Raw genomic sequence first — 16,227 nt, 5'->3', positions numbered from 1 at the left:
CTGTAGGGGTGATTTTGAACACGCAACTTGCTTATGGAGCCTTACTCTTATACTCATATTCTCTTCTTTGCCTATCGGAAAGATGCTTTCTGAAGAAGTCCCCCTTTCAGCTTGCTAAGTTACCCGGGACGGCGGCTTTGAGAAGCTGGGCAGATCAGGCCCCCCTCAGCATCACTTTGATAACTCTGATGCGATTTAGAAATCGCAGGAGTCTTCAAGATCACAATGCCTGAGGGGGCCCAGTTGTAAGCCCTGAAGGGCAGCTGCACATAACCTCACAAAAAATAAACTGAAAGACCCAAAGACTCCATTAGGTCTTCTAGGAGCTAGGCTTAAGGAGGAGCCCATAAGCAATAACCCTTGCTTGTTGAAACAGGCGTAACTGCCCGATTTTTAAAAATTTTCCTTCCAAATTTTTGCCGACTTCTAGATCGAGTCCTGCCCCAAACTTTCACCCTAGCGAGATTTGAGATTGAGTAGGTGAAACGGGATTAGCAGAGCCCAGATGAGTCTGCGACGGACGTTTACTCTTGCTCATCATCAACTGTATTTATTGATTGATTAAAGGGATCTTGCTCCCTTTAATAAGAGAGGAGGTGGTGTCTCTCTGACATTAGGGGCTGTGGCAGTGAAGCGGGAAGAGTCACAGTATGAGAGCGAGCTGGGAGGTTTTCCCCTCATAACCAGGGTTCGCGTTGACAGCGGGAAAGAAGAAGCCCTTTGACGCTGGCCTCAGTTCACCCTGTATAAACTCCATGGAATTCAGTGCACATCACAGAAGAGTTAAAAACCACTTGGGAATCCGAAAAAATCCAACCCCTACCACGTCGGTTCCATCTTAAACGGGGCTCTGTAACCGTTTTAAAAACCCCATCTTTTAGTGCTCCGTTCGACTGGGTCGACTTGCGGCTCCGAACCGGAGCGGGCCTGTGAAGACGGGAAATATAACCGGTCCCCTCCCCAACCGGTCGCTACATGAGCGCGTCTCGGTCCGACAGGCCCCGGTGGACGTGGTGTCTGTCGTCGGAATCGTCTCCGGCGGGGTCGTTTTCCTCCCCGGACTCCACGTAGATGGGCCAGTCGCCGTCCGGGTCGCCCTTCTCCCGACCCTCTGAGGAGGTTTCCACCCGGCCGAGGCTGACGGGCGCCGCCGGGTCGTCCTGGGTGGTCGTCACGCACGTGCAACCGTCGCACAAGCCGAATCGCCGGAGCCCCGGTGACGCACTGCTGGTGAAGGTTCTGCGGCAGCCCTTGCAGATGATCGGCCGGTTGGACCGGTGGACCTGGAGAGAAAAGTTTCGGGGTCAACCTCGGTGGGCATTTTGGCCCCTCTGTCCTCTTCCACCCGACCACGTTCCTCCCACCCGAGCCCGGTCTTTCCCTGGAACGTGAGGCACGTCTCGGTCGGCCAGTCAATCGTGGCCTAGTGGTTAGACCGGGGGCCTGGAAGTCAAAGGACCTGGGTTCTAATTCCAGCTCTGCCACTTGTCTGCTGGGCGACCTTGGGCAAGTCGCTCCACTGCTTTGGGCCTCAGTTACCTCATCTGTAAAATGGGGATTAAGATTGTGAGCCCCATGTGGGACGAAGACTGTGTCCAACCTGATTAGCTTCTATCCGCCCCAGTGCTTAGTACACTCCCTGGAAGTACTAGTACAGTCCCTCCTAGTACATAGGAAGTGTTTAACAAATACCATCATTAGCGTCAGTATCTCGACTGTGAGCCCGCTGTTGGGTAGGGACCGTCTCTATATGTTGCCAACCTCATCATCATCATCATCAATCGTATTTATTGAGCGCTGTGAGCAGAGCACTGTACTAAGCGCTTGGGAAGTACAGGTTGGCAACATATAGAGACAGTCCCTACCCAACAGTGGGCTCACAGTCTAAAAGGGGGAGACAGAGAACAAAACCAAACATATTAACAAAATAAAATAAATAGAATAGACATGTACAAGTGAAATAAATAAATAAATAAATAGAGTTGTGCTTCCCAAGCACTTAGTACAGTGCTCTGCACACAGTAAGCGCTCAATAAATACGATGGAATGAATTGAATGTATTATTAATAATAATGATAATTACAGCACTTGTATATATTTGTACAGATTTATTACTCTATTTATTTTACTTATACATATTTACTATTCTATTTATTTTGTTAAATGATGTGCATACAGCTTTAATTCTATTTGTTCTGACGATTTTGACACCCGTCTACATGTTTCGTTTTGTTGTCTGCCTCCCCCTTCTAGATTGTAAGCCTGTTGTTGGGTAGGGACCGTCTCTATATGTTGCCGACTTGTGCTTCCCAAGTGCTTAGTCCAGTGCTCTGCACACAGTAAGCGCTCAATAAATACGATTGAATGAATGAATGAATGTTTAAAATACCGTAGCTCTTTGCTGGTGTTCAAAGAACAGCAAATAATAATAATAATAATGGTACTTAAGTGCTGACTATATATGTATATATGTTTGTACATATTTATTACTCTATTTTACTCATACATAATTATTCTATTAATTTTAGTTTGTTAATATATTTTGTTTTGTTGTCTGTCTCCTCCTTCTAGACCCACAGTTGGGTAGGGACTCCATATGTTGCCAACTTGTACTTCCCAAGCGCTTAGTACAGTGCTCTGCACAGAGTAAGTGCTCAATACGATTGAATGAATGAATGACTATGTGCCAAGCACTGTTTGAAGCACTGGAGTAGATTCAAGTTCATCAGGTTGGACATAGTGCCTGTCCCACGTGAGGCTCCCGGTCTTTACCCCCATTTTCCAGAGGAGGTAACTGAGGCCCAGAGAAGTGAAGCGACTTGCCCAAGGTCACCCAGCAGGCGCGTGGCAGAGCCAGGATGAGGAGCCAGGTCCTTGTGGCTCCCAAGTCCGGGCTCTATCCACTAGGCCCCACTGCTTCTCAGACCCGGGTCCGGCCCCGCCAGGAGCGGCCTTTATTCATTCATTCAACTGTATTTATTGAGCGCTTACTGTGTGCAGAGCACTGTACTAAGGCCCCCCCTGCTTGGCCACTTACGCTCAGAGCGTGACTCCGCAGGTGCTCCTGGCGTGTGAACCTCTTGCCGCACGTCTCACAAGGATATGGCCTCTCCCCGGTGTGAGAGCGGATGTGCCGTTTGAGGATTCCCTTCTGCTTGGCCGTGTACGGACAGAACGGGCACTTGTGCAGCTTAATGGGTGCCACCAGCAGGTCACCTGACGAGAAGAAGAGGTTACGGAACTTAATAAGCGCCTTCTATTGCCCAAGCCCCGTGCTAGGCGTTGGGCCAAACGCAAGGTAACCCTATCGGGTACGTACGGTCCCCGTCCCACCGTCTAGGAAGGAGGGAGAATGGATGTTGTATCGCCATTTTGCAGATGAGGAAACTGAGGCACAGAAAAGTTAAGTGACTCGTCCAAGGTCCCACCTCAGCTGGAAGGCAGAGCAGGACTTGAACCCGGGTCTCCTGCCGTCCTCCTCAGTCCGGTGCTCTTTCACTAGGCCCCGCACCTTCAAAAGAAGGAGGACGCTTTCGCCACTTATGGGATTCTATGTCGGATGAAGGAGGGCAGATTGCCTACATCTAATACACTTTTAAATACCTTCAAGCAGTTAAACCACCGGACGTGACCCTTATTTCTACTGGGTCAGTAGGGCCCTTGTCAAAAGTGTCAGTTTCCAAATGGTAATAATAATGATCTATCTATCTATCAATCGTATTTATTGAGCGCTTACTGTGTGCTGGGCACTGTACTAAGCGCTTGGGATGTCCAAGTTGGCAACTTATAGAGACGGTCCCTACCCAACAGCGGGCTCACAGTCTGGAAGGGGGAGACGGACAACAAAACAAAACATATTAACAAAATAAAATAAATAGAATAGATATGTACAAGTAAAATAAACAGAGTAATAAATAGGAACAATCAATCAATCAATCAATTGTATTTATTGAGCACTTACTGTGTGCAGAGCACTGTACTAAGCGCTTGGGAAGTCCTAATTTCTCGACTGTGAGCCCACTGTTGGATAGGGACTGTCTCTATATGTTGCCAACTTGTACTTCCCAGGCGCTTAGTACAGTGCTCAGCACACAGCGCTCAATAAATATGATTGATTGATTGATTAATAACGATGGTATTTGTTAAACGCTTACTATGTGCCACACTAAGCGCTGGGGTAGCTACACAATAATAGGGTCCCACACAGTCTAATAGAGAGGGAAAATAACTACTGAATCCGCATTTTGCAGGTAAGGGAACTAAGGCTCTGCACACAGTAAGCGCTCAATAAATGCGATTGAATGAATAAGGCACAGAGAAGTGGTCTGCACAGGGTCACCATGTCAGGATTAGAACTCAGGTCCTCTGACTCCCAGGCTGGTGCTCTTTTCCACTAGGCCACGCTGCTTTCCCCCTAACAGATTCCAAAGCTAACTCCAACAGAGTTGGAATACTGAATACTTCACACGGTCACTCTCTTCCCGGAACCTTATTTTATAAGCTTATAAGAGGTGCCCTGAGAGGGAGGAAAAGTTGGTCTTATATCGGACCCTTCTTTACGGCGCTTGCCAATGCTTGGAAGACTCCGATGATGGGTTCACTGAGCTTGGAAAAATCGGGATATGCCAAATGAAAAAAAAAATCAGTTCATGGTGTTTATTTATTACTCTATTTATTTTACTTGTACATATCTATTCTATTTATTTTATTTTATTAGTATGTTTGGTTTTGGGCTCTGTCTCATTCATTCATTCATTCATTCAATCGTAGTTATTGAGCGCTTACTGTGTGCAGAGCACTGTACTAAGCGCTTGGGAAGTACAAGTCAGCAACATATCATCATCATCATCATCAATCGTATTTATTGAGCGCTTACTATGTGCAGAGCACTGTACTAAGCGCTTGGGAAGTACATATAGACGGTCCCTACCCAAAAACGGGCTCACAGTCTAGAAGGGGGAGACAGACAACAAAACACGTAGACAGGTGTCAAAACCGTCAGAATAAACAGAATTAGAGCTATATGCACATCATTAATAAAATAGAGTAGTAAATATGTACAAGTAAAATAAATAGAGTAATACATCTGTACAAATTCCCCCTTTTAGACTGTGAGCCCACTGTTGGGTAGGGACTGTCTCTATATGTTGCCGACTTGGACTTCCCAAGCGCTTAGTACCATGCTCTGCACACAGTAAGCGCTCAATAAATACGATTGATCGATTGATTGATTGATGAGTGCTTATTGTGTGCAGAACAGGGACGATTTTGCAGTTACATAAATGGAGTCATAATCATAGTTGGGCAGCTTTGGTGATATCAAAACACAAAAATATATGTTTGTACATATTTATTACTCTATTTATTTATTTATTTATTTTACTTGTACATATCTATTTATTTTATTTTGTTAGTATGTTTGGTTTTGTTCTCTGTCTCCCCCTTTTAGACTGTGAGCCCACTGTTGGGTAGGGACTGTCTCTAGATGTTGCCAACTTGGACTTCCCAAGCGCTCAGTACAGTGCTCTGCACATAGTAAGCGCTCAATAAATACGATTGATGATGATGATGATCACTGGACAAAGCCGGTTGCTTTGGCTCAGCATTCAGCTAAGCTAAATGAGAGGCAGTGTGGCCCAGTGGATAAAACAGCAGATTGGGAGTCAGAGGACATAGCATCTAGTCCCAGCTCTGCCATTTGTCTTCTGGGTGACCTTGGGCAAGTTATTTCACTTTTCTGTGTCTTAGTTACCTCATCTGTAAAATGGGGATTAAGACTGTGAGCCCTATGTGGGACAGGGACTGTACCCAACTTAATTAGCTTCTATCTCTCCTAGGACTTAGTACAGTGCCCGGCTCATAGCAAGAGCTTAACAAATATCATTTTTAAAAACCCAACAACATAAACCATCCCGCAATTAGTATTTTTAAATCAATTCATCCTTGGAAAAGTATTTTTCCACAGCAGCAATTTTGACGTCTTATGAAAACAAGACTGTGTTTAGACTGTGAGCCCACTATTGGGTAGGGACTGTCTCTATGTGTTGCCAGTTTGTACTTCCCAGGCACTTAGTACAGTGCTCTGCACATAGTAAGCGCTCAATAAATACGATTGATGATGATGATGATGAAAACAAAAATTTGACATTTGAACCGGTTGCAGGTGAGAGGTTGGTTTTTCCCGGGACTTCTCGAGAGACTAAAAGGCACTGAATTGGTGACAAAGTTCAGTTGCCTTCTGAATGGGGAAAAAAAAAGTTCTTAAGTGAAACAGAAACACCACACCATGGTCTGACACAAAACACGAAGGCTCATTTTAGCAAAACTGAACGAGTCATTGACTCCATCACTGACTTTCACATGTTCGGATGTGGCTGGCGATGCCACCAATATGTCTGATGATTAAGACTTGAGTTTATATCCCTGTTTATTCATATTTATGTACTTTCAGTCACACGCTGTGCCCTAGGTGAAATTTGCTATCAATGGCGTCTTTGAGGACAGAGTATGATCACTCCCTTTCAATTTTTATGATGACTGTGTGCAATCAATTGTACTTATTGAGCGCTTACTGTGTGCACAGCACTTTAGTAAGTGCTTGGGAGAGTACAAAATAACAATAAAAAGACCCATTCCCTTCCCACAACAATACAAGCTAATCAGGTTGTACACAGTCCCTGTCCCACATGGGGCTTACAGTCTTAATCCTCATTTTACACATGAAGGAACTGAGGGCCAGAGAAGTGAAGCGACTTGCCCATGGCCACACAGCAGACAAGGGGCAGGCCCGGGATTAGAACCCAGGTCCTTCTGACTCCCAAGCCCGGGCTCTAACCACTAGACCACACTTACCTCCTTCCCTTCCCCACAGCACCTGTATATATGTTTGTACATATTTATTACTCTATTTATTTATTTATTTTACTTGTACATATCTATTCTATTTATTTTATTTTGTTAGTATGTTTGGTTTTGTTCTCTGCCTCCCCCTTTTAGACTGTGAGCCCACTGTTGGGTAGGGACTGTCTCTATATGTTGCCAACTTGGACTTCCCAAGCGCTTAGTACAGTGCTCTGCACACAGTAAGCGCTCAATAAATATGATTGATGATGATGACTTGCGTCTCGTGAAATTGGAGCTGACCATCTGGGATTTCACCTTCTTGTGCCTTGATTTTCTCCTCAGCGACAAAGGGCAGGGGGAGTGACAGACTGTAAACTCACGGCGGGCAGGGAGTGTCTCTTTACTGTTCTATGGCACTCCCCCGGGCGCTTAGTACAGTGCTGTACACCCAATATGTTCTCGATAAACACGAACGGGTGAATGGCTCTGCATGAATGGGAAGCAGCACGGCTCGGTGGAAAGAGCCCGGGCTTTGGAGTCAGAGGTCAGGGGTTCAAATCCCAGCTCCGCCAATTGTCAGCTGTGTGACTTTGGGCAAGTCACATAACTTCTCTGGGCCTCAGTTACCTCCTCTGTAAAATGGGGATTAAGACTGTGAGCCCCCTGTGGGACAACCTGATTACCTTGTATCCCCCCAGCGCTTAGAACAGTGCTTTGCACATAGTAAGCGCTTAATAAATACCATTAAAAAAAAAAAAAATGGCCGAACCAGCCTTCCTCCGGCAGGCGATAGCCGGGGACAACCAAAGGACTCCTAAATGACTGTCTGGGTAAGGACAATCAATCAATCAATCAATCGTATTTATTGAGCGCTTACTATGTGCAGAGCACTGTACTAAGCGCTTGGGAAGTACAAATTGGCAACACATACAGACAGTCCCTACCCAACAGTGGGCTCACAGTCTAAAAGGGGGGAGACGGAGAACAGAACCAAACATACCAACAAAATAAAATAGGATAGAAATGTACAAGTAAAATAAATAAATAGAGTAATAAATATGTACAACCATATATACATATATACAGGTGCTATGGGGAACAGCCATGCCTTTAAATCAATCAATCAATCAATCGAGCGCTTACTGTGCGCAGAGCACTGGACTAAGCGCTTGGGAAGGACAAGTTAAAGCACCCCAAATGAGCAAGAAGTCGTCTGCTACCGCCGTGACGCCCAAGAGCTACCCAACTGGGCAACGTCCTCGGGCGGCTTAGACGGCCTCACCTGCGTCCTCCCCGTACCAATCCGTCTGGACGTCCATCACCGAGCTCACGGCCTCCTCCGGGCCCCGCGGAAGCTGGTGGGCCACGTCGTCTTTCCTGGGGGCAGCCCCGTTGAGCAACAGGGCCTCCAGAAACTGCTTCACGTGGTAGCTATTGCAAGCTAAGTCCGCGGCCTGGCCGGAGGGGAACCCGTCCTCCATCACCTGCTCTGAGTCCAATTCGACTTTGGGTTCCACCCCTTTGGGCGGAGGCGGGATGGCGGCCACGGGACCGCGGCCCAGGGGGTCCCCGGCCACCGGTTCCGGGGGGCGGCCGGCGTAGTCGGCACACGGAGGATCCCTCCGACAGTCGGAGATCTCCGCCCCGTCCGGGGACGGGGAGACGGAAACGGGACGAAGGCCCTTCGGTCCAGAGAACGGCCCGTCCCCGACCGGGGCCGAGCTCTCGCCGTCGGACCGGTGGGACGAGGCGGCGGCGACGATGGCGGCGGCTTCTTTCTCCATCTTTCGGCAGATGTCCAGCGACGACCTGATGTACGTCTTGCAGGAGTTGACCACGTCGGTCATCTGCAGGTAGCTGGCCGCGGACATCACCTCAATCACGTTCTCCCCGCGCAGATCCAGCTTCCCGGAGTAGAGGAAATCCAAGATGGTGGAGAAGGCCTCCGAGGTCACGATGTCCAGCGAGGCTGTGCTGTGCCTCCCGCTGTCTTGAATGTAGTGAATCAGCAGGGCCCGGAAATAGCCGCTGTTGGCAAACAAAATATTCCTGTGGGCTTTGAAGGTCCTCCCTTCCACGATGATGCTGCAGTCACAGAAAAAGTCCCTCTTGCGCTGCTCATTCAACTCTCCCAAGAGCTTGGTGTGATACGACTGCATCTCCATTTCCGCTCTGCCTCAGTGGGGCTGCCTGTGGTCTCTGACGGGGAAATCCCAGGACAGAAAAGGGATTAATAATAATAATAAGGGCATTTATGAAGCGCTGACTATGTGCAAAGCGCCGTCCTAAGCGCTGGGGAGGCTACAAGATTATCAGGTTGTCCCTCATGGGGCTCACAGTCTCAATCCCCATTTTCCAGACGAGATAACGGAGGCACAGAGAAGTGAAGTGACTTGCCCAAAGTCACCCAGCTGACAATTGGCGGAGCCGGGATTTGAACCCATGACCTCTGACTCCAAAGCCCGGGCTCTTTCCTACTGAGCCATGCTGCTTCTCCAGCATTTGTTAAGTGCTTATTATGTGCAAAGCACCGTTCTAAGCGCTGGGGAGGATACAGGGTGATCGGGTTGTCCCATGTGGGGCTCACAGTCTTAATCCCCGTTTTACAGATGAGGGAACTGAGGCCCAGAGAAGTTAAGTAACTTGCCCAAGATCACACAGCAGACATGTGGTGGAGTCGGGATTCGAACCCATGACCTCTGACTCCAAAGCCCGGGCTGTTTCCACTGAGCCACACTGTTTCTCTATTCCATTTACTTCCAAAGACAATGGTAAACATTCCTATTTTTTTTTTTAATAGCATCCGTTGGGTGCTTCCCGTGTGCCAGGCTGGAGCAGATACAAGCTAATCAGGTTAGAGTCAGTCCACGTTCCCATCATGGGGCTCCCAGCCTTAATTCCCATTTTACAGATGAGGTAACTGAGGCCCGGGGGATTGAAGTGACTTGCCCAGGGTCATACGGGGCAGACGGGTAGTGGAGATGGGATTAGAACCCAGGCCCGTTCTCTGAGCTCCTTTTCTACAGCGCCGGGAGGAGGGGATCGCTTTCATCATCAATCATATTTATTGAGCACTTACTGTGTGCAGAGCACTGTACTAAGCGCTTGGGAAGGACAAGTTGGCAACATATAGAGACGGTCCCTACCCAACAGTGGGCTCACAGTCTAAAAGTGGGGAAACCTTTCCAAACCTTACGTTTGTCTGCCTTAATTAGACACCCGATTCTCCAGTTAAACCGGCTAGGACTTTGGCAGGCGAAGGCAGCCGGGCCAGCAAATCCTTGGAGAAGCAGTGTGGCCTGGTGGGAAGCGCAACGGCCCAGTAGTCAAAGGAGCTGGGTTCAAATTCCACTCTTCCCCTTGCCTCTGCTGTCACCTTAGGCAAGTCGCTTCACTGGGCCACTTTCCTCATCTGTAAAACGGAGGTTAATTCCTCGCTACCTTGTCGGTGAGGCTTATGTGGGACAGGGATGGTATTTTTTTTTATAATAACATTTATTAAGTGCTTACTATGTGCCAAGCACTGTTCTAAGCGCTGGGGAGGTTACAAGGTGATCAGGTTGTCCCACGGGGGGCTCACAGTCTTAATCCCCATTTCCCAGATGAGGTAACCGAGGCCCAGAGAAGTGAAGTGACTTGCCCAAAGTCACACAGCTGACAACTGGCAGAGCCGGGATTGGAACCCATGACCTCTGACTCCAAAGCCCGGGCTCTTTCCACTGAGCCACGCTGCTTCCCAGTTCATCTGGGAGGTTACAAGGTGATCAGGTTGTCCCACGGGGGGGCTCACAGTCTTAATCCCCATTTCCCAGATGAGGGAACTGAGGCCCAGAGAAGTGAAGTGACTTGCCCGAAGTCACACAGCTGACAACTGGCAGAGCCGGGATTGGAACCCATGACCTCTGACTCCAAAGCCCGGGCTCTTTCCACTGAGCCACGCTGCTTCCCATTTCATCTGACCTGTTTATCGTGTATCTGCCACAAAGTTGGGGAGGTGCTTGGGGCAGAGAGAGCAATAAGAACAATTATTATTATTAATATTATGTTAAGCATTTACTATGTGCTAGGCACTGCACCAAGCGCTGGGGTAGATATGAGCTAAGCAGGTTGAACACAGTCCCCGTCCCACATGGGGCTCACGCTCCTAATCCCCATTTTACGGAAGAGGTAACTGAGGCCCTGAGAAGTGAAGTGACTTATCCAAGGTCACACAGCAGAAAAGTGGCGGAGCTGGGAGGGAATTAACAGGGTGGCACACAATATAAAAAGCGCTTAACAAATACCATTAGTTCACCTGAAGGTCCAGTGCGGCTCAGTGGAAAGAGCCCGGGCTTCAGAGTCAGAGGTCATGGGTTCAAATCCCAGCTCCGCCAATTCATTCATTCATTCAATCGTATTTATTGAGCGCTTCCTGTTTGCAGAGCACTGGACTAAGCGCTTGGGAAGTACAAGTTGGCAACGTATACAGACGATCCCTACCCAACAGCGGGCTCACAGTCTAGAAGGGGGAGACAGACGACGAAACCAAACATATTAACTTGTCAGCTGTGTGACTTTGGGCGAGTCACTTCACTTCTCTGGGCCTCCGTTACCTCATCTGGAAAATGGGGATGAAGACTGTGAGCCCCCCGTGGGACAACCTGTAACCTCCCCAGCGCTTAGAACAGTGCTCTGCACATAGTAAGCGCTTAATAAATGCCATTATTATTATTATTATTATCCCCCGGGTCAGAAGCAAGAAGCGAACGGGTCCAAAGATGGTGGTGGTGGAGGGTCCCCTTCCTTGCCCCCCTGGAAGCCGCTCAGCCCTGCCACCAGCCTGGCATCGCGCTTTCCAACTCAAATCAATCCATGGTATTTATTGGGCGCTTACTTTTTGCAGAGCACTGTACTCAGCGCTCGGGGGAGGCCTCTACATCACCTGCCCCCAGCGAGCTCCAGGCCGGGGCATGGACAACTGAGGGGGCACACGGAGGGAGCCCAGGTGGGCACCGTGCGGGGTGGGCACGCGCCTCCTGGCAAGGGCAGGGATGGGAGAGGGGAGGAGGGTCCCTCGAAGGGTTCGACTCAGAGCTCCCCACTGGAGTCCGGGGGGCATGTAATAATGATGGTGGCATTTAAGCGCTTACTATGTGCCAAGCACTGGACTAAGCGCTGGGGTGGATACAAGCAAATTGGGTTGGACATTTTTATTTTGTTAGTATGTTTCATTTTGTTCTCTGTCTCCCCCTTTTAGACTGTGAGCCCACTGTTGGGTAGCGACTGTCTCTATATGTTGCCAATTTGTACTTCCCAAGCGCTTAGTACAGTGCTCTGCACACAGTAAGCGCTCAATAAATACGATTGATGATGATGATGATGACACAGTCCCTGTCCCACGTGGGGCTCACAGTCTTAATCCCCATTTTTCAGATATGGTAACTGAGGCCCAGAGAATAATAGTAATAATTCCGGGATTTGTTAATTGCCTACTATAATAATAATAATGGCATTTATTAAGCGCTTACTATGTGCAAAGCACTGTTCTAAGCGCTGGGGAGGTTACAAGGCGATCAGGTTGTCCCACAGGGGGCTGACAGTCTTAATCCCCATTTTACAGATGAGGGAGCTGAGGCCCAAAGAAGTGACTTGCCCAAAGTCACACAGCTGACAATTGGCAGAGCCGGGATTCGAACCCATGACTTCTGACTCCAAAGCCCGGGCTCTTTCCATTGAGCCACGCTGCTTCTCGTGACAAGCAGCGTGACAAGCTGTATGACATGTGATACATGTACTATGTACACTGTACTATGTGACAAGCACTGTTCTAAGCGCTGAGGGAGATATACGGTCATCAGGTGGTCCCATGTGGGGCTCACGGGCTTCACAGTGTGGCTCAGTGGAAAGAGCCCGGGCTTTGGAGTCAGAGGTCATGGGTTCAAATCCCGGCTCCAACAATTGTCAGCCAATTGGGCAAGTCACTTCACTTCTCTGGGCCTCAGTTCCCTCATCTGTAAAATGGGGATGAAGACTGTGAGCCCCCTGTGGGACAACCTGATCACCTTGTAACCTCCCCAGCGCTTAGAACAGTGCTTTGCAGGTAGTAAGCGCTGAATAAATGCCATCATTATTATTATCCCCATTTTCCAGACGAGGTAACTGACGCGGCATGGCTGAGCGTGAAGACCCTGGGGTTGGGAGTCAGAAGTAGTGGATTCTAATCCCGCCTTCCTCACTTTCCAGCTGGGTGACTTTGGTCAAGTCACTTCACTTCTCTGGGCCTCGGTTCCCTCATCTGTCAAATAGGGATGAAGCCTGTGAGCCCAGTGCTTTGCACACAGTAAGCGCTTAACAAAGGCCACTATTATTATTATTAAGTCACTTCTTTTCTCTGATCCTCAGTTACCTCGTCTGTAAAATGGGGCTTGACTGTGAGCCCCCCGTGGGACAACCTACAGTGCTTTGCACATAGTAAGCGCTTAACAAATGCCATCATCATCATCATCACCTTGTAGCCTCCCCAGCGCTTAGAACAGCGCTTTGCACATAGTAAGCGCTTAACAAACGCCATTATTATTAACAAATACCATTCCTATTATTCTTATATAGAGTCTAGAAGGGGGAGACAGACAACAAAGCAAAACATATTAAGAATATAAAATAAATAGAATGGCAAGCGTGTCTCCCCCTTCTAGACTGTGAGCCCACTCTTGGGTAGGGACTATATGTTGCCAACTTGGAATTCCCAAGCGCTTAGTACAGTGCTCTGCACACAGTAAGCGCTCAATAAATACGATTGATTGATGATTGATTGATTGATTGATTGATTATGTCCAAGTATCACAGAGAAGTCAAGTGACTGGCCCAAAGTCACCCAGCTGACAGGTGGGGGAGGTTGGAGGGGGCCCCCTTGACCTCCTGACCCCCAGGCCCGGGTTCGGCCTGCCCTCCAAGCCCCCTCCCACTCTCTCCCTGCCCCCACCAACACCGGGCATCTCCACCCACTGGGCATCACGGCCCGCTGGGCATCCCTGCGCAGCCCGCCGCCCCCCGCCAGGGGGCGCAGCGGCGCCGAGGTGGGCTCACCTTTCTGCCGCGCCGCAGCCGGCCCGACCCCCGCGCGTGCGCCCCGCCCACCGAAGGCAGCCAATCACAAGGCGCCCCGGCCTCCAGGGGGCGGGGACGCGCTCAATCCCCGCCCACCCCGCCTCGCGAGGCCCGCTGGGAGTTGTAGTCCACGCCCTCCGCCTCGCGCGGGAGGACTACAGGTCCCAGGGGGCCGAGGGGGCCCGGAGGGCCGCGAGGCCTGCTGGGAGGTGTAGTTCGCGCTGTCCGCCTTGCGGGGAGGACTCATTCATTCAATCAATCAATCAGTCATCAATCAATCGTATTTATTGAGCGCTTACTGTGTGCAGAGCACTGCGCTAAGCGCTTGGGAAGTACAAGTTGGCAACATGTAGAGACAGTCCCTACCCAACAGTGGGCTCACAGTCTAAAATCAATCAATCGTATTTATTGAGCGCTTACTGTGTGCAGAGCACTGTGCTAAGCGCTTGGGAAGTACAAGTTGGCAACATGTAGAGACGGTCCCTACCCAACAGTGGGCTCACAGTCTAAAATCAATCAATCGTATTTATTGAGCGCTTACTGTGTGCAGAGCACTGTGCTAAGCGCTTGGGAAGTACAAGCTGGCAACATGTAGAGACAGTCCCTACCCAACAGTGGGCTCACAGTCTAGAAGGGGGAGATAGACAACAAAACAAAACCGTAAAACTCAATCGTATTTATTCATTCATTTATTCACTCGTATTTATTGAGCGCTTAGTGAGTGCAGAGCACTGTACTAAGCGCTTGGGAAGTCCAAGTTGGTAAAATCTAGAGATGGTCCCTACCCAACAGCGGGCTCACAGTCTAGAAGGGGGAGACAGAGAACAAAACAAAACCTATTAACAAAATAAAATAAATAGAATATGTACAAATAAAATAGAGTAATAAATACATACAAACATATATACAGGTGTATATACAGGTATATACAGTATACATAATAATAATAATAATGATGGCATTTGTTAAGCGCTTACTATGTGCAAAGCACTGTTCTAAGTGCTGGGGGGGATACAAGGTGATCAAGTTGTCCCACGGGGGGCTCACAGTCTTAATCCCCAGTTTACAGATGAGGGAACTGAGGCTCTGAGAAGTGAAGTGACTTGCCCAAGTATACAGGTGCTGTGGGCAGGGACCTTCTCTATATGTGGCTGACTTGTACTTCCCAAGCGCTTAGTACAGTGCTCTGCACACAGTAGGTGCTCAATAAATATGAATGCATGGGGACCGTCTCTATATGTTGCCAATTTGTACTTCCCAAGCGCTTAGTACAGTGCTCTGCACACAGTAAGCGCTCAATAAATACGATTGAATGAATGGAGGGGACCAGAAGCAGAACAGAATGGTGGGAGCGGAGGGGGTGAACGTGGTCCTACCACTAAGAAACCTGGGACACTTTATTCATCCCCCTCTTCCAGCCCCACAGCACTTATAATAATTATGGTATTTGTTAAGCACTTACGGTGTGCCAGATACAATCTTTATTTACTTATAATACTGTCTGTCATTATTATTATTATTAATATTAACTTGCCCGAGTGACTTGCCCAAGGTGGCAGTAGGGACCCTCCTCCCACCGTCTTGGGCTTGGGTGTCAAGGTCCACTCTTTCTAACTTCCAGAACATTGGGCAAGCTACATCACTAATCTGGGCCTCAATTTACCTTGGGCAAGCTACATCACTACTCTGGGCCTCAATTTACCTTGGGCAAGCTACATCACTACTCTGGGCCTCAATTTACCTTAGGCAAGCTACATCACTACTCTGGGCCTCTATTTACCTCATCTACAAAAAATGGGGGTTAAGAGCGAGAGCCCCATTTGGGACAGGGATTGTGTCCAACCTGATTAACTCATACCACCCCAGCGCTTGGAGCAGTGCTTGGCACGTCGTAAGCGCGGAAAAAGTTCCCTAATTAATGAATTAAAATCCAATGGTGCAGCCTCCATCTTGGCCTCCGCTTCCCCTCGCTCCCCTGGCCATCCGGCCCGGCTCGGTGGAGCCCTCTAGTGTCCGCGTGCTCCGTCACTCCGCGCTGCTGAGCCTGGGGGACTTTTGGCCCTCAGCGGCCGCCGTAGAAAGAACGACGTTCTTTCAGGGGCGGTTGGTAGCGGCGAGCGGGAAATGGCTGAGAAGGCGCGATCGTGTTCTTGCGCATGCGCGCGTCTTGGGGCGGTGATTAAAAGAAGGGCGGGGGCTGTGATAGGCGGAGAGTGTGGGCGGGGCCTATGATAGACAATTGGCACAGTGCTCTGCACACAGTAAGCGCTCAATAAATACGATTGAATTCATTCGTTC

At 49.0% G+C, this 16,227-nt stretch overlaps 1 protein-coding gene across 1 annotated transcript; it reads right to left on the bottom strand.

Annotated features, from left to right (window-relative positions):
* Positions 1-213: 213 nt before the first annotated feature.
* On the bottom strand, positions 214-9,008 carry ZBTB8B (zinc finger and BTB domain containing 8B). Its single transcript, XM_038758351.1, has 3 exons — positions 8,126-9,008; positions 3,038-3,216; positions 214-1,283 (listed from the first exon to the last, which is right to left on the bottom strand). The coding sequence occupies exons 1-3, from the start codon at positions 9,006-9,008 to the stop codon at positions 972-974; spliced, it is 1,374 nt and encodes a 457-aa protein (XP_038614279.1). The 3' UTR covers positions 214-971.
* Between the last annotated feature and the right edge of the window lie 7,219 nt (positions 9,009-16,227).

Source organism: Tachyglossus aculeatus, chromosome 16 (genome assembly GCF_015852505.1).
Source record: "Tachyglossus aculeatus isolate mTacAcu1 chromosome 16, mTacAcu1.pri, whole genome shotgun sequence".
Lineage (NCBI taxonomy): Eukaryota > Metazoa > Chordata > Mammalia > Monotremata > Tachyglossidae > Tachyglossus > Tachyglossus aculeatus.
This window is presented reverse-complemented; position numbering and strand designations above follow the sequence as displayed.